General features: G+C 40.4%; 1 protein-coding gene across 4 annotated transcripts in view; it reads left to right on the top strand.

Moving 5' to 3' along the window:
- veph1 (ventricular zone expressed PH domain-containing 1) overlaps positions 1-22,338 on the top strand; it is a 66,977-nt gene that overhangs the window by 26,930 nt on the left and 17,709 nt on the right. For all 4 annotated transcript variants that reach the window (XM_029517063.1, XM_029517062.1, XM_029517061.1 and 1 more), the window contains 7 exons: positions 4,970-5,133; positions 6,204-6,413; positions 12,510-12,730; positions 13,836-14,045; positions 14,475-14,842; positions 18,506-18,645; positions 19,065-19,199. In XM_029517063.1, the coding sequence (XP_029372923.1) occupies positions 4,970-5,133; positions 6,204-6,413; positions 12,510-12,730; positions 13,836-14,045; positions 14,475-14,842; positions 18,506-18,645; positions 19,065-19,199 (1,448 nt within the window). The remainder of the gene's footprint in view (positions 1-4,969; positions 5,134-6,203; positions 6,414-12,509; positions 12,731-13,835; positions 14,046-14,474; positions 14,843-18,505; positions 18,646-19,064; positions 19,200-22,338) is intronic.

Below are 22,338 nucleotides of genomic sequence, written 5' to 3'. Positions count from 1 at the left end.
CTGCAAGTTCACAAAAGCATTTACGCTGTGATGGAACTAACTGTCTTTTGTATAATTTCATCATTCTATGTATCTGTCTAGAGTTGAGTATTTGATAGTTGCTTTTTTTTTTTTTTTTTTTTTTTTTTGCTGATTTATCATTTACAAAAACTAGAATCCATTGTAAACCCAACATTAAAACTCCATCACTGGGAAGAAATATATATGAAGTGGACAAATGAAGAATAAATGACAAGGCATTAGTTCTGTTCATCACGAGAGATTTGAGATTTAGATGATGAATATTTGGTCATATAAAATGTAAATATAAAAACTGCCATTGCTGTGAGAGACATTACTCTTGTGCCAGAAAACTTTTTTCACATCATATAAAGAAAAAGTGTAGTGGTCATTGGTGACACTGCTAATGTTGGTGTGGCAGCACCAATTTATCTGAAACATTACATTACGGCGAAAAAGGACGAACTTGATCAGAAACCGAACAAAAATCTGCATCTTGCTTGGTAAAGCAGGATAAATACATCACGGCGGCATTTTAAAGGGAATTAACAGAGCTCGTTCTCCAGGGTGTGTCGGTCCACCGTGACATCACTGTTGGATGTAGCGACACGCAGCTTGTAAGGTGAAACTGCTGACACAAAAATGGTTTTAGATCAAGTGGTTCTATCTATATCATATCTCCAGTGGTCAAAATGATTATTTAGATTCATTTCCTAGAAGGTCAGTATAACCGCCTTGTTGGTGTCCTTTGCTCGCTCCACAGTGTTAGCAGTCATTTAAATAGGGAACAGGGAGCAACAAAGACAGGCATATGTCTCATATTTTAAAAGACAGACATGAGCAGGGAAAATTTGATCGAAGCATGGATAATTATCTTCCAATGGATACCACATTGAAGTTTGCAGATCAAACGGCGTCTAAGATGTTATTTGTGGAAATCTAGTGAAAAAATCTGTGTTTCTGTGTTTCATGTTGCCCATAAGGAAAAACTAATTTTTTTAATCTGTGAAAAAGTCAGATAGGCAAGCTTAAAAAGTAAATAAAACAGCAAAAAGGCGGACAAATATAACTTTTAATGACCAAAATAAAAAAAAAAGACACAACAAACAGGGAAAGGTGGTTGTATTCAAAATACGTATGTGTGTGAAGTGTATATGCTTTCACGTTTTAGTTCATGGCTGTCCCCTGAAATGAGGGAAATAAGCCAGTTGCTGAGCTGCCACCACGCATGCCCCCCTGAACTCACACACATCAACGAAATCGGGGTGTGCATGAACAATTTGTATATTGTGTATGCTTCCTTAGATGAATGTGATTTATTCTGACAAAGAAAGAACTTTCACGAATTCGTTTTTTTTTATTTGAACATTTAAAAGTAATTTTTAGTTTAGTTTGAAAGACATCTCCGTCACAGATGATTGATTCATACGTAAACTTAGGTGAGAGGTCCTTAATGTTAAACATGACTCGTGCAATGCTGATACCATTGTTATGTGGCAACAGATGATCTGTTTTGTAGTTTATGTATGACTTATCTCACAAGCTGCGTTTGATTCTAAAACAGAGAGTCTGGAGGGTAAAGTTATCTGGGTGAAAGGCAAAGATGGTCATTGTGTTTAAACTTTGCAGGGGAGACAGTGTGTGTGTGGATCTATTGTACTGGTGTACATCTGGCTGGCTGTTATGGTGTTCACTTTGTGATTTAAGCATAAAATATTTCTATGCATGAACCATTTTGCGTCATGCGTACATATGATCATGCGTACATATGAAACTCTAACGTGTTTCTTTCCGCTCTGGTATCTGGATCCCATCCAGGGAGCTGGGAAGTCTGGATGAGAATTCTTTTGGTTGTTTCTAATGTGTCGCAGGGGGGCAGTTTTCTCATGTGACAAAAATGCACAGAATCCCAATGATACTGGCTTTCTCAGAAAGGTTTTGTCATTTTCTCTGACATTTACATTTGACAGGTTCTCCCCGCCCTCCCCCACTTGAGGTTACACAAGCTGCAAGATATATGACCTTAATATATATACATGTGTGAAATGAGTGTTTGAAGCTCCAGAAAGCACATTTAAGTCATAAACACAGTTCTCTGGCGATCATTTCAGCTGATCTATGCAGTTTTGCTCCGTACAACAACCTCCCTTTCAAAAGTTCAGAGTTTAAGAGTTCCTCTGGGCAGCTCACATACTTGGATTTGAATGAAACATTCCTGCTTTTGTCCAATTAGGAAATTTGAAATGATAAGCAGATTAATTAATATTGTTTGGTAGTGAGTAATTGAAGCTTCAAAAGCTGTGATCTACCAAAGAAGACAGCTCAGTTAATGTGTTGGTGTCTGTTGTGTTCATATGATTGAACAGGATTTGCATATGCATCTTTTAATCAGATGTCAGAGAAGTTGCTTTGATGTTGATGTTAGTTCTGTTAGTGATACCTTGAATTTATGGGTTTTGTCATCATTGTTATTTTCACCAAAGCCTCAACAAAGTCAGACTGTGTCCTGCTACAGAGACATTTCAGTAAGGAAGCAGAAAAGAAAGAGTATAGGCATGGTTAGTGTCGTGATTTTAACGCAAAGTTAACTGTCTGAACGTAACGGACTCACCTTTCATTGTAATATAACAGAAAGAAAGCAACAGTGTCCTCTTCTTAACAATAGTTTGACAGATCTATCAGCAGTTTTTTTTTTTTTTTCTTGTCTGTCCATTCAAAAATGTCGCCTTTGTTTCCAGAACCAAAGGTCATGACAGGATATTTTTAAGTCATGATAATGGGTTGGGTGTATGCAGGAATGAAGATATGAAGGTCAGATATTATACACACACACACACACACACACACACACACAGACCAAGAGAGAGAAAAGGGAGTTTGTCTCACATATGCTTTCTGCGTGTTTAGTGTGTTTTTGCGTGGATGTCTTTGTGTGGTGCACACATGCGTGCCTGAGGGTACTGTACAGCCCACATGCTGCTCAAACAGGTACGCTCTATAAATCCTCCTTAGCATGTTTGTGTGCACACCCTCGTCTCTTCCTGCCTTTTAACATTCCTCTGAGCGGATCTATAAATGCGCCAGCCTCAGCTTTATGATGACCACCAGCTCTCCCTTTCTGTGCATCAACTTGATACTTCTTTTTTAGTGTGATTTGTGTCAAAAATGTAGAGATTAGTGTGTACGGTATAATCATGGACGTAACAAGAGCCAGTGACCGTTCTTTGCAAGTTTTTCTTCACACTCCTCTGTACAGAATGGGAGAGAGCAACCTGTAGTTGGGATGATTTACAGCTGTGTGAAACCATTTTTTCAGGCTTCTACTGCAAGGTCCCCTCAGAGATGACAAAAGTGAACCACATGTTGTTTAAATAGATTCACTTTGTTGCAGCTATAGATGTTTGAATTTTCTTGGACCAGATCAGTCCCAGTCAGTGCAAAGGCAACTGACCTGTCCTATAAAATGATATTTTAATACAGTATTGGGTAAGTACGATTGATAACGTGAGAAGTGTGAAAAGAAAGCAGTGAAATGCACTGAGGACAGCAGAATGCTGCGATTCATTTTGGAGGAATAAAGGCATTTCCAGTAATTTAGCACTTTCCGCTTTTTTGAGATACAGTTTGATAGAACATGACTTAAAAAAAAAGCAGCTTACACTCTTATAGTCCAACTTTGAGTGCAGCTGTAGCATATCTAAACAGTTTCTCCAACATTAATGTAAAAATGCAACTTTGTCCAATCTGTCCAATTGCTGTTGTCCAAATTCCTGCTTCCAGTCTTTATGCTCAGGTACCTGTCCTCTTGCTGCCTATTTGCTGCACAGCACAAAGATGCAAGTGGTATCAATCTTGTAGTTTAACCCTCCATAAGAAGGTGGAGTAACATTCCTCAAAATGTAACACCATGCCTTTAACCCTCGTAAATCAGCCCTTCACTCTGATAACCGTCCATCTTCTTCTCCCAGGTACTGAAAATAAAGTACAATACTGCATGAATCAATCTAAACACATTAACACAACACATCATGCATCCTCGTGGTAAAGACCCTTCGCCATCTACAATGTCTAGTTTTTTTAACTCCAAAATATCTCATCTCTCACATTATTAAAATTCAATATCTCTTGTTGTCTGCCATTTTTTCCATTGTGAGACACAAGAACCATTGTTTTAGGCCTTGAAACCAAGACCAAGAGTCTTTGTTTACCAATGTGAATCATTTAAAGATGTTTCATAAGTGAGTCAAATGCTGTTGGGTAACGACATGAGTTTTGTTGGGCTGGGTGCTGATTTATGGATGCCTTAATGTCATGTTATGCATCAACACTGAGTTTCTTTTTTCCTGTGTCAGCATCACTATTGATCACAAATGGACAATGTTTCTTTCATTGGAACTTAAATTACTGAAAAGTAACTTTTGAATTATACACTGTGAACACACAATGAAATTCAAGTTTACAACCCGAGTCTCATTTCTGCTTGGAAGAGGTAAACGTTTTGCAGAAAACACAAACAGTCCGACAATCATACAAGTGTTACAAAACCCAAGCTTATCAAAAAACAAATAAATAAAAAAGAATAAAAGAATAAAATTGTTACCCAAACTGTCCAGTACAGGGATTTGGGAGCCCTCATCTTAAATCCCATATGAAACATTTGCTTATTGCTCTGCACAATGAATTGCAAAGTACTGAAGTTTTATCATCTATCTAACCCCACCTGGTTTACAGTACATCTGTGAATTTTTTTGCACCTAACAGAAATACCATGTGTCTTACACAGCAACCATTGTGTGAGTCTTACTTTGAAAAGGGAGAAAAGAATAGAAATTCGGGAATTAATTTTTTTAAAGCATTTTGCAAGAAACTTGACTTCTTGCCAGGTTTCTTTTCAGGATCCAATTGTCAAGTTCCATTACACATTAACATTAGCATTAACATTACCTCTCTCTCTCTCTCTTTTTCACAGGAAACCACATGCTGTTACGAGTGCTGCCGTCAGTTTACCCCAGACAACCAGACACCATCCACCGTCACCTAGGGAACCTCACTGCAATGGTGTGCCAGCTGGAGTCCCCAGAGCAACAACACCTGATCAGGCTCATCCAAATGGTTGCAGAACAACATCCCCTTGTGAGTATTAGCTTGGGCTACTTGGAGTCAGAATTTAAACATAACGTGTAATGAATTTTTCACTTTTACATCCTTATTTTTTCATAACCACACTGCGTAATTGAATTGTCCTATTATTATCTTTTATCACAACTAAATCAGACCTATACATCTGTGGCGATGGTACAGTATATGTCTATATCTAAGTTGGCTTTTGCTTGCAGAGAACTACATGTGCGGCTGCTCTGACCTGAACTTAATCTAAACTTTTACCGTCCAACTTCGCTGCATCTAGTTATACTCTTGTGTTAATATATAGAACAAAACCGTCAGGAACTAAGTTGAAAGTGAGAGAATACATGAGTGAACATGGTGTGCACATTTCTCAACAGGAATATCCTTCATCTTGCACATTTTGGAGCTGCTAATGTTTAACATCAGGGGAATGTACCAACTCCCAGCAAACAAATAGCACATGTTGATAAAAGATGGGATGGTCCCATTCACATGTTTAGCACTGGAAAGGAAAAAAACCCCATCCATCTGGAGTTATTCTAATGTCCACCCCCCTGATGCAGGCACACAAATTATTTCTGTTGTGATTGTCGCTGCGTTCATCACAGCAGTTCCCAAGGATCAATCCTAATAATTACTTAGTGGAAGTGTTGTTCAGACTGAAAAGATTTAAAAACAGCAATTTATTGAACTGTCATATTGCGTAACTTAATTTTTCAGTGGTCAAAAATTGTTTTCCCGAGGAACAGGTACTGTATGTTAGTGTGATTATTCAGAACAAATGACTCATAAAGTAGCAGCAGGAGGGCTGCGATGGTGGATGTGCAGTCCAGTGTGACCAGTACAGATAATGAGTGAACTGTTCATTCACTCAGTTTTTCCACAGTCATACAGGCAAGCTTTTGTTTATCATTAGTCACCGGGCTCTTCATCTTGCTCCAAGGTCACTCCTCTCACCTCCAGATTTCTCATCAGGCCTCTGTTGGGTGCTCTCAGTGCGCAAAAAGTGACGGTAATCCTGACTGTTATCATTAAGAAATTACAAATTGTGCTTTTATCTTCGTTTTCCCATACAGATGTTAAGCCCTCAGGTGCCGGCGTTGGTGGGTTACCTAGGTGACCACTGTCTGACTGAGGCCCTGCTGGGAACACTTGTCGATGTGTCACAGGCAAGCCCCTCCTCATTGGTCAGCTTCCTGCCAGCGCTAAGGGTTGTGGGACAGCAATGCCCTCCTCTCCTTGGCCATGTGGCTAAGATCCACAGCGCTGTTGGCATTATCAGTGAGGTACAAACACGCGCACACCCACAGACCAAACACATACTGACAAGTTTACATTGGTTTGCAGCAGCTGTTTTGACAGAGTGAAAGTATGCATATGTAATCGAAGACCAAGCAAAAAAGATGGAAACGGCAAGCTGACGCATCTGCACAAGCTGGATGTGGTTAGACTTGCACCTTAGCTATTTTTTCCAAGATCCAATTAAGAAATACAAAGAGAAAGGAGGGATAAACGGACAGTTCCTAAATATCAGTTCAACTCTGACCTTCGCAGCCATGTTGATTTTACAGCAAAAGGCCATACTGCTGATGCCTGGGCTAAGCAGTGAAAGCACTGATATTCGTATGAAAATCAAAGCAATAATGTTGTTAATGCACCTTAGGTCTTCCTGATCATGGGTATTCACCACACAAACATAAACGTGCACACACACACACACACCCACTGGAACAGGCAGGAGTGATTACTTTAATGAGTAGGGAGGAATGGGCTGCAATCTCACATGACTTTTCCTCTGTTGTCCTGCCAAGTTTAAAACACACACATTTACACCAGACGAGCTGGGCACATCCGGAGGTTTTGACCGCTGTCTAACACCTACATCAGTGTTCAGTAGAAGCGTCTGTCCTAAGATAAACACACACAGAGTCCTAAGAGGAGTGAGAAACTGCTGCCCTGCTGGGAGGGAAAAAAAAAACAATCTCATTTGATAGAATAGTTGAGTGGCCGTTTTTTAGCTGTAGCCTAATGGAGTGGTCATAACACAATTTCAGGGAAGCTTAACCTCAGGAAGGTCACTTTGTTCTACAACTATCAACAAAAGAAGAAACTCAGAAATAAAAAAAATAAAAAATACTGATTTAAATTGTGCACTATAAATTTGTTGTATACATCTGAGGTGAACAGCGTTTTTGTACTAACTTCATGAGATAAAGTCAGTCAAATTAACAATGAAAGACACCAAAATGTGTCTACAGACAGGCTACATATGTCCCATCAGTCAGATTTTGACCAGCCAATGGTTAAATACTTGTCTGTCCTGGAGACCTGAATGCTCATTTGCCCCCTAACAGCACATTTATTGGAGTCAAAATAGCTGCTTCAGTGCTTATTTACTTTGATTGGAGCCCACAGCTAAAACGCTTGAGCTGCCTGTTCCAGGTTTATTAACATGGCCACTGGAGCAAACTGTAAGATGGCACTGCTACTGACTGCTGGAGTGAAGAAGGAATCACCAAGGTTTCTCAGAAACACATGTATTCAGAGGGTCAGTCTTCATATCTTGTTTTATTAGCTGCCTGACTGTTTCTCAGAGGGGAAAAAAAAATACAAAAAACAGAACCAATTCCAGGTTCATTTTCAGTTCATTTTAAGTTGGTTGGCCAGCTCATTGCTTTAGTACAGACTGAAATACTCAACCCAACAAATCTGCAAAGTATTGCAATGAAATTTTACACAGATGGTCATGGTGCTCAAAGGATGAATCCTAAATTTTTCTCCACAACTACCCACTGGTTTGAATCTGAATGAAAACGGAACAACAGGGATTAGGACTATTTTCCATTCTGGAGTCTGCGGTGAAATGTTTTGACAGTCATTGGGTTCATTACTGTAAATGTAGCTTCAGACATTGATGCCTCTCTCAGGACAAATTGTAAAAACTTTATTAATGCTCTGAATCCTCATATCATGCCACAAGGAACAAGGTTCACACAGCTGGCCCAAGTGGCCTGAATCTGATTTTTTTTTTTCCTCCTTCATGACACGGATCTGATTGGAATCAGATTTTCTTAAACCTGAATTTGACCACTTTGTTATGTGGTTCTAAACCAGATACAACTCAGATTATTTTTAAAATGCAACCTCATTCTTAACAGCCATACGGCCAGTGTGAGAACTCAAATCGACTTTCCTGTCTCTTTAGATCAACTCTCATCATAATTGTGTTCACAAAACAAAAACATTGCAGACAGCTGCAACGGAGGTAGTCAGTGCAAGTTCAGTGAAATATTAGACCTTATCACTATTTGGGGTGACACCTCGACCTCCCTCCAATGCACAATGACATGCAAATGAAACCATTAACCCGAATATCTGCGGCCTCCATTGTCTGTTATTCTTGATGTCCTCTTGTTACAGTAACTTCCGTACGCAGAGTCCTGTGCGACGTGCACATGACATCTTGTTGTTCTTCTGCACATGTTGGTCACATCAGGACCATGACCAGTTCACACTGGAGTCCAACTTTTAAAAGATAATAGCTGCATATAAAAAAATCTAATCTAGAAAGAAATCCAAATTGAGCACTAAAGCTTGCAATGTGAACGTTGTCCAGAAAGCCTGGGCTTTATCACCCTAATTTGCCTATAGATGTGAGTATAAGCATGAATGGTTGTTAAGGGGGTTCACACTGACAGGCACAGCGATATGCAGTGCATTACAAATGAAATGTTAGTTTTCAGTGCAAACATCACAGTTACGTGTAACTGTGATTGTTTTTTCTAGTGAGTGCACAATGGCAGGCTTTGATTTGTTTGAACACTACTCTGTTGAAATCACTATGCCAGTGAGTAAGCTGTGCACGCAGTGTGCTGCATGTAAGCGTACTGATGGAAGACGCAACATTAGCTTTGTTCATCTGAGGATTTAAAACCAAAACTCGCAATTCCTTTGTTTATATTATCTTTCTCTTCCATCTGAAATCGATTCTGATGAGATCTTTTAGTTGGCTGGGCTTGACAAAAAAAAAATTAAAATGAAAAAAAGAGAGAGTGTTCCATAGCAACTCAGTAAACACCTGTAAACCTAAAAGGGCAGTAGACTTGAAGTCAAGGTAACACAGAGGATACGTTGAGATGTAGAAGAGATAGTTTAGGGTGTGTCCATCACAGCATCTGTGCTCAACAGGACAGCAGGACAGCACCTCTGACACAGCAGTTCACTGCCTGAGATTGATCCGGTCACTTGTGTAGCAGTGTACAGCGGTATAAGGAGAGGAACGATGAGGTCACTCTGACTTGTGTGTGCAGAGTAATGAAGGTCACGGCAGGACAGGATGAGGGCTCCTGCTCTCTGGTTACCTCTGGGTCCATGTAAGGCAGTTTAACAGGAAAGTAATGGAAGTGGGCGAAATGCATCAGGACAGCCATGTCATGCATCCCATTCTCATGTGCACAGACACACAGCTAGACATTAATACTATATGGATTCACGCAGAGTAGGTCATGGAGCTGGAAACCCTGATAGTGTTTTCTATTACCTCAGGGCAACCTTTCCTCCAAAAGCTCCCTTCCTCCTCAGTCTTCTCATCGCAAACCTTTAAGTGTGGCACACGCGCACACACAAACACAAGCACATGCTCGTGCACACGGTTTATCGGAGCTCAGTGTCCTTTTCTTTCTTCATGTTGGAACCATTTGGAAAATAACCCACGTATTTCTGGGAAATGCCTCTGCAGAGGCCTCCTGGTGATGGCAGTGGAGAGTGCCTCCTGTGGGCCGTTTGTGCCCCGCACACATACACAAACACACACACACACACTCGCTGTCTCTCTTTCGCTCTCTGGGCTTCATTGTATTATATTCTAACTGAATTGCACAACACACTTTTTTTTACTTGATTTACCTCCCGTAGGGCTCCGGTTTCCTCCCACCATCCAAAAACATGCATGTTTGGGTTAACTGGAGACTCTAAATTGTCCGTAGGTCTGAGTGTGAGTGGTTGTTAGTCTGTCTGTCTCTTTGTGTTGGCCCTGTGACGGAGTGGTGACCTGTCCAGGGTGTACCCTGCGCACCCCCCGCAACCCGGAAACAGATAAGCGGTAGAAGATGAATGACCTCTCTAAGGGGATTAGTCTATGTTATGTTTATGTTTCTGAGCATACTGCTTGTTAGGTCACAGTACAGTACAGGCCAAAAGTTTGGACACACCTTCTCAGTCAAATGAATAAGAAAGTGTGTCCAAACTTTTGAAGTACACAAACTTAGAACAAACTTAGAAATTTATTGAAATGTATGTAGAAATTCTGTCAAACATTGGAGCCTTTTTGTCAAGTGTGTGGGGTCACAAAAATATGATGAACAAATTACAAAACATAAGTGGGAAGGGGAAAATGAATTAGTAAAGTGTGATATATTTCTTCTGAGGGAACCTGACTACATATAAGCGGGAATCGTTCAGTTCTAGTCGAATGTAGCAGATTTCTGATTTCAAATGAACCAATCCCTTAACATACACAGAACAATTATTTCCACTGCTATTTACTAGAAAAGACGACACCTTTATAGGTCATGTCCCCAAATGAAGCAGAGAGATCTGCATGTTGGTCATTCAGAGTAGTGGACGATCAGGTGGAAACTGAGCATCTGAGAAAACAAGGAACTAAAGAGAGACAAACAAACACAGTAGTCTGCAGGGCATGGCTTCTATGTAGACCAGTGCAATGATTTCTTCAGTTTTTCTTTTTTAAACTCTCAGTCATCCAATAATCAAATGAAGATATCTCTGAAACATCGGACATGGGCTACTGCCAGAGAAGATTGTCTCGCATTGCTGGTTCATTTATGATAATGGGGTGATGGAAATGAATGGGCCTGAGTTGAACAGAGAATCTGTTTACGTGTGTGTGTAGTTATTTGTGTATTAGAGCCCACTTGAGGCAGAAAGAGCTGATTTCTTTATCCATCCTGTGAGATCAGCACTTCAGGGAAAAGCATTCTTGGAAAGCGTGGAACATCTTAATGAAATGTAAACAGTTAGTAGTTTGCTTGAAGATTTCACATTTGGTTTTTAGTAGTGAATCAAATGTTGATGTCAGGCAGGAATCAAAAGATTTTTTTCCCCTGAGATAATGAAATCTGTGATATCCAATGATGATGGGGTGTTGACCTGGCATGCTTTTAACAATATCACTGTATCACTCACATTATAAATGAAGCAGGTTTTGCATTTGCTGTAATGTTTGGACATGACGCAGTGAGTCCTTAAAAAGTAAAATTATCGTGACCTGAAAATCTTGAACTGTGGTGCATTAGTAGCATACACCTCAGTCAAGCCTGTGTACCAACAGCCCACATTCATGCTGCTGTTTCATTTTTGTGTTCGAGCTCAGAAATTCCTTCTTCTTTTTCTGGCAACTTTAGCATCCACATATAAATTTAGTATCCTACAGAGAGCTGGAGAAACATGCCCGAACTGCAGTAACTGCATTCTTCTCTCCTCATTACAAGGTGCGCTTGAGCTCTGTGCACACAGCTTCGCTCTGTTCGTCTTTCCGTCCTTCCATCAATCTGTCAGTTTGTCTCTCCTTTGGGGGGGGGGTGGGCACTTTAATGTTCCCTTTTTTGTCTGAGAAATGTGAGTTTTTACAAGCTGAGAGAGTTACTTTAAAAACTTCTGGTTTTGTTCTGTCCACACAGTTGGGGGGACGAGGGGTTTGTTTGGCTTCAGTTCTGCCCAAAACACTGCAAGAGAGCTATTGCTGAATCATGTCACCTTAGTTCATCTGTTATCACAATGATTTTTGTGTTGACTGATTTACACCCCTTTAAGTCATGACTGTTTTTTGTTAATAATGGAGTGAGGTCCCATATAGGCAGGGTTAAAACTCTTTGATTAACTTTGATTAGGTGAAACTATGTGCTATATTTACTACACTAATTTATAGTAACCAGAATAACAGAAGAGCAGTTTGATTCTTCCTGCAACAGAATAACAAATGAGCGTGAGGGACCACATCATAATGTCAAAGCTGAACACGTTGTATACCTTCTACAGTCAGTCTATAGGTGGAACAACCTCAGAATGATGAAGTGTGTAAGTGTATTTGTGTGTGCACCTGTGCATGTGAGCTAGTTCAAAGGAAAGTAAGAAATTGTAAAAATAAGAAGTTATATTGTCTACCTGCATGTGTTCTTATTCATTTCATTGTTTGTCAATAATAAATTGACAAACTATTGAAATTACAATAAAGGAGCTTGTTGGCAAGTGTATTTGCACATTTTTCCTTTTCTTTTTTTGTACAGTGGATTTCTTGTTTTCTTTTAGCATATATTTGGATTGTAAGATCTTCTCTCATTCTTTCTGCTGTCTCCTTTCTCCAGACTCATGCTCACAGCTCGCTGGTCTACATGGTGTCCCTTCTGGGCAGCATGGAGCACAGTTTTCACCACATGCTGCTGCTGGAGATCAGAGCTCTGACTGACCGGTACCCGTCTTTACTGGGAGGCTGCGGGAAAGACATCTACAGGATGAGCAACTCTTTTACAGCAATGGCCCGGCTGTTGGGGAGACGGCTGGAGGAGAGCATGGCCACATGCTGCAGGTTGATTAAATCATGCTAACATAGACAAACAGGCAGTTTTTTCTCCTCCTAAATATATATTTATGTTCTATTCAGCATATATAGCATATATACAGTCCAGGCCAAAAGTTTGGACACACCTTCTCATTCAAATGAATAGGAAAGTGTGTCCAAACGTTTGGCCTGTACTGTACATGAAATCCATTGTGCTTGTTTAATGTGGTCAAGCTATAGTTATACTGCTATACTGGACAACATGAAGAAGGCTAAATCATCTGTATCGTTGTCTTTCTCATCAGAGGAGCATGATACAGATAGTCTGATACTTTGACTCTTTCATGAAAAAATATTCATAAACAGAAATTAATTTTTTAAAGAGTTTCCAATTCACAACAGTCATTTTAATCAGGATCTTTCTTTTGTTTTGTCCACATATTTCAACAACTCACCAGAGGGATTACTTGTGGACCCCTAGAGATTCATTAGTGATGTTTACCAAGGTTATTGGTCATATTTTTATGGGTTGTTATGTAAGCTCTTATGTGCGGGTTTCTTAGTGGAGATTAACCACAGTACATGGTTAAGAGCCTTTCATATTATTTGTTATTCTTTACATCAGTTTCTGCAGTATTTTTTTTTCCATACATAATTCACGCTGTGAATACAATACACAAAATGTGTGTTTGTGTATGTGTGTATATGTGTTTGTGGCCAGGTTAATGGGAATATGTTGACTCAAATTCATCTGGCTGCAATGTGGGAGCAGCTCTCTTCAAAATAAGAACATTGTGTGGTTGGTGGAAGCTTCCAAAGACTTTGCTTGGGGTCCTCTGGACAAATGAAAGCAGGAATGTGGGATTAAGACAGGCGGAATAATTTCCATGTTCAAAGTCCTCCAAATCCTCCAAGGAGTCTGAACATGTTGGTAAACAAGTGCAAGATTTGCTTACATTTTAAAAACCACTTCTAGATAATTAAACAAGGACAGGAAGGGTTAGAAAAGGTGATTAGAAAGAGTGACAGTGACAGTATGTTTGTCTGTACAAGCGCCCAGCTTCATCTCCTGCCTCTTGCCACTACCTGCCTTCCAACCATTTGGCCCTATGTTTTTATTTCCGCACTACAGGGTGGACGATGCGTGTCCGCCGTCTCCCCGTGCATCTCCTCCAGGTGTGGGGAGAGGAGGAGGTGGCCCGGAGCAGGCGTTCGAGGAGAAAAAAGGAGAAGAAGCCGGAGAGGAGGATGTAGAGGTGGAGGAGGACTCTCCCTCCTCCCGACGGTGCTACAGTCTGAGCCAAACCATCCGGGAGGAGAAGACAGAGATGAGAGTCAACAGGTACATTAACAAGGCTTTCACTGGGAATCCGCTTCTGTATGATTAATGATGAACAACAGATTTTAGTCACTAGCTTTGTGCCATTGTTGTAGTTTAGTGAGTTGTTGTAATACATACAGGTTGTATGTGTTATATTTCTAACATTGACAACTTGAGGCTGTTTACATCCATATCAGAATGTGTGTGGGAATCGTAACTCTGCCTTCCTCCAGTTTTTCTTGTGAAGAAACAAAATTTAAATGCAATGATTGCCTATCAGGAACATGACCAAAGCTTAGTTTCTTAAAGCACATGTTAATTACAAGTTCTGTAACTTTACTCAAAACAAGGTGTGAGAAACACACACACCTCAGTGTGGAGGAAGAAGGCCTTGAATTGTCCAGATCTTCACTGCTGTAGAACTAGCTAACATCTTTAATTCTCTCTCAGGTCAAAGAGTCTGGCTCTCCAGGCTGTGCACTCATCCTCCATCACCTCAGACATGGGGGAGGACGGTGATGGAGTGGAGCTAATTCCAGACAACATCTCCAGCAACACTTTGCCTCATCAGCACTCAGAAAGCCAGGAAGCACAACCTACAGATGGGAAACCACTGACCGGCGATGGCCCCCTGCACCTCACCTATGCCCTGGACAGAGGGGTCAAAGAGGCAGAGAGAGGTGAAAGCAGAGGGAAGGAGGATCAGGGGGACGCTGATAGACTCTTCATTCATTTAAGAGACAATATGGAGACAATCAGAGTGTTCTGTGAAGACATGGTGCAGCAGATCCCCTCACCAGAGCAGTGTGTGATTGAAGGTAATGTGAACTTCTGTTTTCAGAGCATTACTGAAATTCAGTGGATGACAGTGTTATTGGTGTATGCAACACAGAGAGGAAGTGCGCAGAGAGGCAGGGGGAGTGTTTGTGTAACCTGCTGAACCTGAGTGAGATTACAGTCAGATGTGGAGCCTGGGGGCTGATTAATGATTTCACATCAGGAACAAACCCTGTCTCCTCCGTCCTCCCTCACACTTTCCCTCACTGCCTCACCACCACACACAAACTGCATGTGTGGTGCATGACAGGCCACACACTGATGCAAACTGATGCAACCTCGCAGCAGTCAGCCATCAAGCAGCTGATTAGTGTTTCACATGCTCCAATCTGACAGATATTTATTTCTCCCAAAAAGGAGTTTGATTTTAATGTTGAATCTTTTATCCCAAAAAACATCAATTTAGTTCTTAAGCAACAACTATCCTTCCATTTTTCATTGATCTTTATCTCCTCCAGGACTGATAGTCCTTAATGTCTCCATAGATAGAGATGTTGATGTAAAAGGCCGGATGAGAATGGTTATTATTAATTTTCTTACTCCAAGCCTTTATCTCTCTCTCTGACTCCATCCGCAAAAAACCACTTTGTATGCATGACAATGTTTCTTATTGTCAATAGAGTCAATGAAAAAACCAAGATTGGCTTCACTCTTCTAATTTTATGACCCCATCTGTAGCTTCCAGGTCCAACCCCACTGATCATTACAAAGATCAAATCATTTCCTGGGCGGTGTAGTTTTTAATAATTGTCACAAAAGCAGGAGTTAATGGTGTGCAGCTTTAGGGTGAATGTGAGTGTATGCATACACAATACATGTTGGATCAACTCAAAATGAACAAAGGAACATGTTTGCAGGCTTGACTCACTGTTGTGGTTTCATTTGTTTTCTTAAGAGGTTAAACCTCCTCGTTCAGCTACATATTTCTCCTTGCCATCATTACTAACTGTTTGCTGATGGTGGGAAATATTAAATCTCTAGTCAATATTATAAAAAGCACAGTCTAGATCCACTCAATTTCACTGGTGGTTTGAAATTGTTTTTTGTTACAATTTGGCGCTACAGATATACTCAGCAGATGTTTTTTGACTTTTCGTGGGGTTTTATTCAGCTGTAGGTCCAAAACTGACTGGTACTCGTTCTTAATTTGGACTGAAGAGGGTCTGAGAATGTAAAGACCAAACCAGATCCTGTGGGGCACTGTCATGGAGCTAATTTGTTAATGGAAAAATCAATCAAGGTATAAAGGCAAAGGACTGTTTTAGGTGGGCAGGCCCCTTGTATTCAGTTACATCTATACAACAAAGCCAAGTCTAACTAGAAACAGATGAATGAATTCTATCCAGACAGCTGACAAATGAAATGAAAAACCTGCAGAGTGGAGAAACAGCATGACAAAGCCCCCATACGAAGGGCACAATGGGTCACTGAGTGGTTTGATGAATATGAAAATGATGTGATGTGAATCATATGCTATGAACTTCCCTATCACCCGATCCCAACCCAACTGAGCACCTATGGGAGATGTTGGACAGACAAGGGGCCGAGCAGTTCTTTTAAAAAAACTATGAAATCAAAACCCACTTATGTCTCCAAAGTAATCCAATCCATTTTATAAAAGTTTGTAATCTGTTTTTGTGTTACCCTTCTTTGTCGTCTCAAATTTTGGGATTTGATATTTTATTTTCATTCATGATCCAGATTTTTGTGTATTTTCCATTTCCAATTTGATTTGCCTCATTTCAGTTAAGACTTCATTGTCATTTTTAGAAGCAAGTGTCAACATCTTTCACTCTAAACTGTTAAATCATTTTGTGTGATGCTCAATCATTCAGTCAAATTTCACCTAACATCAAATATGAAACAAAAAAAACCTGCATTGCAAATGTACCTATTTACAAAACAAAGACATTTTGTTTTGATTCATGATCAACTGACATCAGAGAGTCAGATGTTCAGAAGTTCACATTCACCATTTAAGCAATATATTTCAGTGCACACACCCATAGATATGCACTCAGTCAGTAGAATTTGTCCTGTTGTTTTGTCAACCATGTGCTGCAGTGAGCTCCACCTTTACGGATGAAGCCCACGCACACACAGTACCAGGCTAAACACAACAAGGCTGATGCACATGAGAGGCAGTGATTGGCAGGAGGGGATGTTATTACTCCGCCTTTGGTCTTAATGTCATTCCAACCCAGAGGCAGCCAGGAGTCATACAGCAAAAGCACACATTACACACTCAAAACAGGAAACAAGGCAAAGAAATAGCAAACTCCAACTCCTTGCACACACAAATATATTTCTCATCCCGTAATTGGTGCTTTGCATTCGCTCTCTAAGTATTAAGACACTTAATGATAATCAGCCCCAATGAACTTAGGATGTGATGTCACACGTGGTCTCAGCTGGATGATGTCATCATGCTGCTGGCTGACCTGCTGTCTCAGTGGAGGGGGATTACACAGAAGAGTGCACATGCATATTTATACTCAGTCCAAACATCTACACACACACACACATCGACCAAAAAGCCAAAGGTGTCACCACCTCTGGGATATAAACTATTTTAGTGAGTACATTTGTTGTTTTAAATAGTCCCTGCTTTTTACAAATATGAATAGTCCTAAATTTGGTTTTGTGCATTTTTAAGACACTAAATTCATTCCATGTTAACTCTTATGGCAGCAGGAGGACTGCCATAAGAGAATAACAATAAATCACTTCAAAATCGCTTGATTCAGTTCAAGGCCAGATAGTTTTACTGAGTAAAACCTCTTGCAGTTATTCTATATATATCCACTGAGTTTTGTCCCTTTTTTAAAAGATGAGCGCTGCAGAATAATTTCATTTGGTTCAAAATATGTCTCAAACACATTGAACGCTATTCTGAGTCAGGTCAGCTCTTTTCAGTTGTTTTGTGTTTTGTTTTTTTTTTTGGCCTCTCTTCTGCTTCTGCTCTTCTGTGATTTCATAGACAGTACTTAGCTATGGCCAAACTCCCCCCCCCGTCGTCCTTCGCAAATCTTTCTGGTTTCAGGGAACATGTTCAGTGCAGTGACTCATGCACCATCCTTTTAAGACTATGTGTTGAACAGTCATCCCCAAACCATTTCCAGTCATTGCTAAAATCCTGTCCTTTTACATCCTTTTATAACCACAGCTCCATCTGACAAAACCATGTAACCTTACGCTGAAGTCAAAGATAATGACTGTTCTCAAACTTTGGCCTCTATTTTCTGGTAAAATGGTCACTCAGAGACAGTCTTTACCTTTTACCTCCTTATTATCCTTTCCTTTGCTTGCAGTCATGAAAAAAAAAAGAATCTCTTTCGTTTTACTAAACATCCCGATATAGCAGATGATTTCACACAGAAACTATTCACTGGCAATTTCCAGATTTTTGGGCATAGTGTAGTTTTTGGCACTAGAGGTTTTCTGATGATCATAAAATATGCTGTGTTTGCATGTTATGAATCACTCTGTGTGTTCTCAAATGTGTTCTCAAGATTACACAACCCCATATGTGCAAGAGACACAAAGACGTGCGTAGAGCTTGAGAATCAAGTTTCAGTTTTGCAACTGCTAAAAATTAATAGTTTCGTGAACTTCACTCTTTCATGTGTGTCTGTGCGTGACAGATTCAAACCGAGGCTGTGTCGCCAAGCTGTCCTTCTCTTGTCCACTGAAGGGACACTACTGCCTGTACGCCAAGTCGTGCTTCAGCTTGACCAGCCGACAGCCTCATCTGTGGATTCACGTCATGCTCCTCCATCTACAGGTGCACACAGATATTTAAAAGACGACAGCGCCTCAGTTATTGAGCTCTTCAGGTCATGGAGTTATATCTTTGATAAGCAGGATGCCGCTCTGTCAGTAACTGCTGTTGTCACTGAGTAAAAAACAGAAGGACCGTCCTCTGGAGTAAAAGATGAAAATGTAAACTTGAAATACAGTATTTTGATTCAGAAACCCTCATTTATAAAAACACAGAGCAACAAAGTTTAAAAACATGCTGGAAGGAAAATATAAATATAAATGTAAAAGGTGGTTGCCTCTGTCAAACTGTATATTAAACAAGACGAGCTTTGTTTGACAACCTTTTTACTCCATCTTGCCCACATCTTTCCCCATAGTCCACCATGATCATACTTGTGTTTTTTGTCAATTTTTTTTTTTTGGGTTTTCCCTCTCAACCAGAGTAAGTCCAGTGTCCCTCTGTGCTCCAGGGATGAGTGCGTCCAGAGACTGGCTTCACTTTGGGAGAAGACACAGCTAAAAGGAGCTCACAGTTTTCCTATGGCCATGACACAGCATGTCACGCCACAGAGGAAGGTACTACGCCAAAGTGTGAATGTGAATGTGTGAGTGTGTGTCTTGGTATGTCTGTGCACACATTGTGCTTCCTCTCTCTTCAACAGAGGATGAAGTCATTGGTAGTGGGGAAAAAAAATCCAAAATAGCCAAAGTTCAACATCCACTTTGTTTAAATAGGGAATACACCATTTGGACATTTATGTATACAAGGCCTCCGCTCACTCCAACACCTTATCCTTATCATGTTGTGTGTGTGTGTGTGTGTGTGTGTGTGTGTAAACATTTGTAAGTAAGTGTGTGCTGGGTGGTGTTCCTAATGCTGCTCCTTCACAGTGTGACAAGCCAAATGGTTGGTGGGAAATAATTGGGCCCCAAAGAAAATACAGCTGTCGTTTGTCTTGCTAGAGCAAATGTGTGTGTAAGAATTCGGTAAGATGGAGTAGCTATGGTTACCGGGGTCCTGAACACACCGGCACACACTCCGATTCAGTCTCATTCACATAAAGCCAAACACATATGGTCATACATGTTTAAAGCAGAGACAGATGATGTCGCCTCCCATCATGGTGTACTCTCTCTGTAAATAAATATAGACCTCATGTTAGCTGCAAGTGGAGACAATCATACACCAGAAAGGTTATAGGTTTGTGAAATTTCAGTCTGTATTGTTAACATTGTCCCAGCCTCATAACTTCAGGTCTCACCAAAAACATGCATGCTAGCTCCACCAGAAGTGTCCACCTGTTTTCTATGTTTTGTGATTTGAAAGGAAGAAAACTCATGTATGAAAGATGCAGGCAAGCTAGTGCACAACATTTGATCGATCAGTGACGATGGACAAAGTTTTGACTGATAGTGCCAAATAGATACCAAACAGAACTGCCAAGTACACAAGAAGGACTATTAGGGTGTAGTTTAGTGTCTCGTTATGCTTTGAAATGACCTCAGCCTAATTTTTCAATGAGCACCAACAAAAACCACAGAAGGAGGAGGATGAGATCCAATAGGAGAGAGGGAGGAAGAGGGTCACAACCTTTCCCTTCAACCACGTGTGTTAGACTTCCACTTTGCTGCCTCTCTGTCTCCATCAGATTGGCACCTTCACTCCTGTCAGCCAATCAGGAGTATATGTGGCGGAAAATGAGGAGAGATAAAATATGAAGGGCATAAAGCTATTACATAAACGAGACTAAAGGGGTCATCGGCTATATCTGCACTGACAGTACGATTTAAAGGGAGACGAAGGAGCTTTATGATGCTTCGGAAATTTAAGAGGACCTTATCTATGACCTCTGACAACTCAGTTTAGTAGTTTTATAACAGAGATAACAGAAAGCTGTTATGCAGGAGGATGAGACTCACAGAAGGGATAGGAAATGTGGGAGGATCTGGGATGTAATGAGGAGAGAGGAAAGTTTTAGAGGTGTTATGTAAAGGATGACTGAATGGGATGAAGATCATTGAATAAGAGGAAAGACCATTTAATCAAGTGCTGCACTGTGAGAAGACATTCAGCTGTGAATGGTGAAAAGGCAGGATAGCATTAATTGTCGCAGAAGAGAGGATGTAGTGAGAGAAGCCAGTAAAAAAAGAAAAGGAAAGGAGGGGAAGATGTGCCGGGAGATATGTTGAGAGACTGAGCCAAGTGGAAGTCTGAGACTGAGCAGATACTTCACAACTGTTGTTTCACCTTTCTTCCTTCTTTGGCTCACCATGTTGACACAACTGTGGTGGAGATAATGTTTATTGGAAAAGAGGAGGAAGGATGGAGGCTGAAAACCATGAGATAGAAAAAAGCTAAAGGCAGGGCTCAGGTTGAGATAAGATAAAGATTTTTGGGTGGAGGAAGGATGGAAAAAATAGAGCAAAGGCCTTAAAGGATCACAAACATCTAAACACTGAGACACCGAGACCACAGGTATTTCTCCTGTCCTGTCCTGTCCTAGGTTAAAAATTCAAATTCTTTAAAACTGACACAAGGGTTAGGGTTAATAATCATATTCATGAGAAACAATTTGAGTTCTTTATATGAATGTTTTGAGGATATGTTTGGTGGATCTGCCTGTCGTGGTAGTCGTAGCCTGCAGTCGGTCAGTCATGTTACAGTCTTACATCTTGATCAAATTATGATCCTGATCTAAAAACAGTGATGGAGGGAGGTGCAGAAAAGAAAAGGGGGGTGCATGTTGATAGGTAAGAAGGGGTTACTTGAGGACAGACAGATTATGTTCATAATCCATCCTCTGTTTCTTGGTGTCCTTATTGAATCTATATCTCTGGTTCTGATAAATCCAAGATGGAGTTGTGTTTGTCCATATTAACCTGCTGCCCAGCTGGAAACTTGTCACTGTGTACGTGGCCTATTTTCCCATTCCCATCCCAAAGTCAGTAAAGACATACAGTGATGATTTGCCGTGCTTTATGGGCTCTTTCAGTGCTGTGTGCCACCCCTCTCGCTGCGGGTTGTGGGATCATTGTAACTGATTCCAGAAACAAATGTGTGTTATCTTACTCATTCCTCTGTATGTGATCTCTGTCTCAACTCATTCATTTTTTACTCAACAGCTGACTCACTAGCCTTTCATTCGTGGCATTTCCGATCACATCCCATTTTTTCTTGCCTACTGCTTTCGAAACACTAAATGACTCTGATTCAGCTTTGCTTTGTAAGCAGTAAACAATGAATTCAATTACCTTTGTATTTTTTAGGCATGAATTGGACTTTCACCTTAAAAGCTTAAAATCTCTTTTAATTGTCTCTATGAAACAAAACTAATTAGAAAGAGGAGTCACAGGAAGTTAAAAGTGGAATATGTTGGGACTTTCCTACTTTCTCAGCCTCAAGTGCCACATTTGGCAGTTTTCCGAGCATAATTTAACTCTATCAACCTTCAGCTATGCAGAATTATTGAATGAATAGCCTAGATTAATCTTTTTTCCCCTCTAAGATCACTTTGCAATCTTTAACTTAAGTAATTCTGCCAGTACAACACTATAAAATAAATCATTACGGGCAGTAAACATGTTTATTCCTGCTGTGAAACTGACCTTTTAAAGTTGGGTGTGGAGATTAACCAACTTTTAAAGCCAATCTCAAGTGGTAATCTGGGGAATTGTTTTTTTTGGCACTTTGTAGTTGTACCAGCATTATCAAAGG

Source organism: Echeneis naucrates, chromosome 13 (assembly GCF_900963305.1).
Source record: "Echeneis naucrates chromosome 13, fEcheNa1.1, whole genome shotgun sequence".
In the NCBI taxonomy this organism is placed as follows: domain Eukaryota; kingdom Metazoa; phylum Chordata; class Actinopteri; order Carangiformes; family Echeneidae; genus Echeneis; species Echeneis naucrates.
Note: the sequence above shows the minus strand (reverse complement) of the source record. Positions and strands in the feature narration are given on the sequence as shown.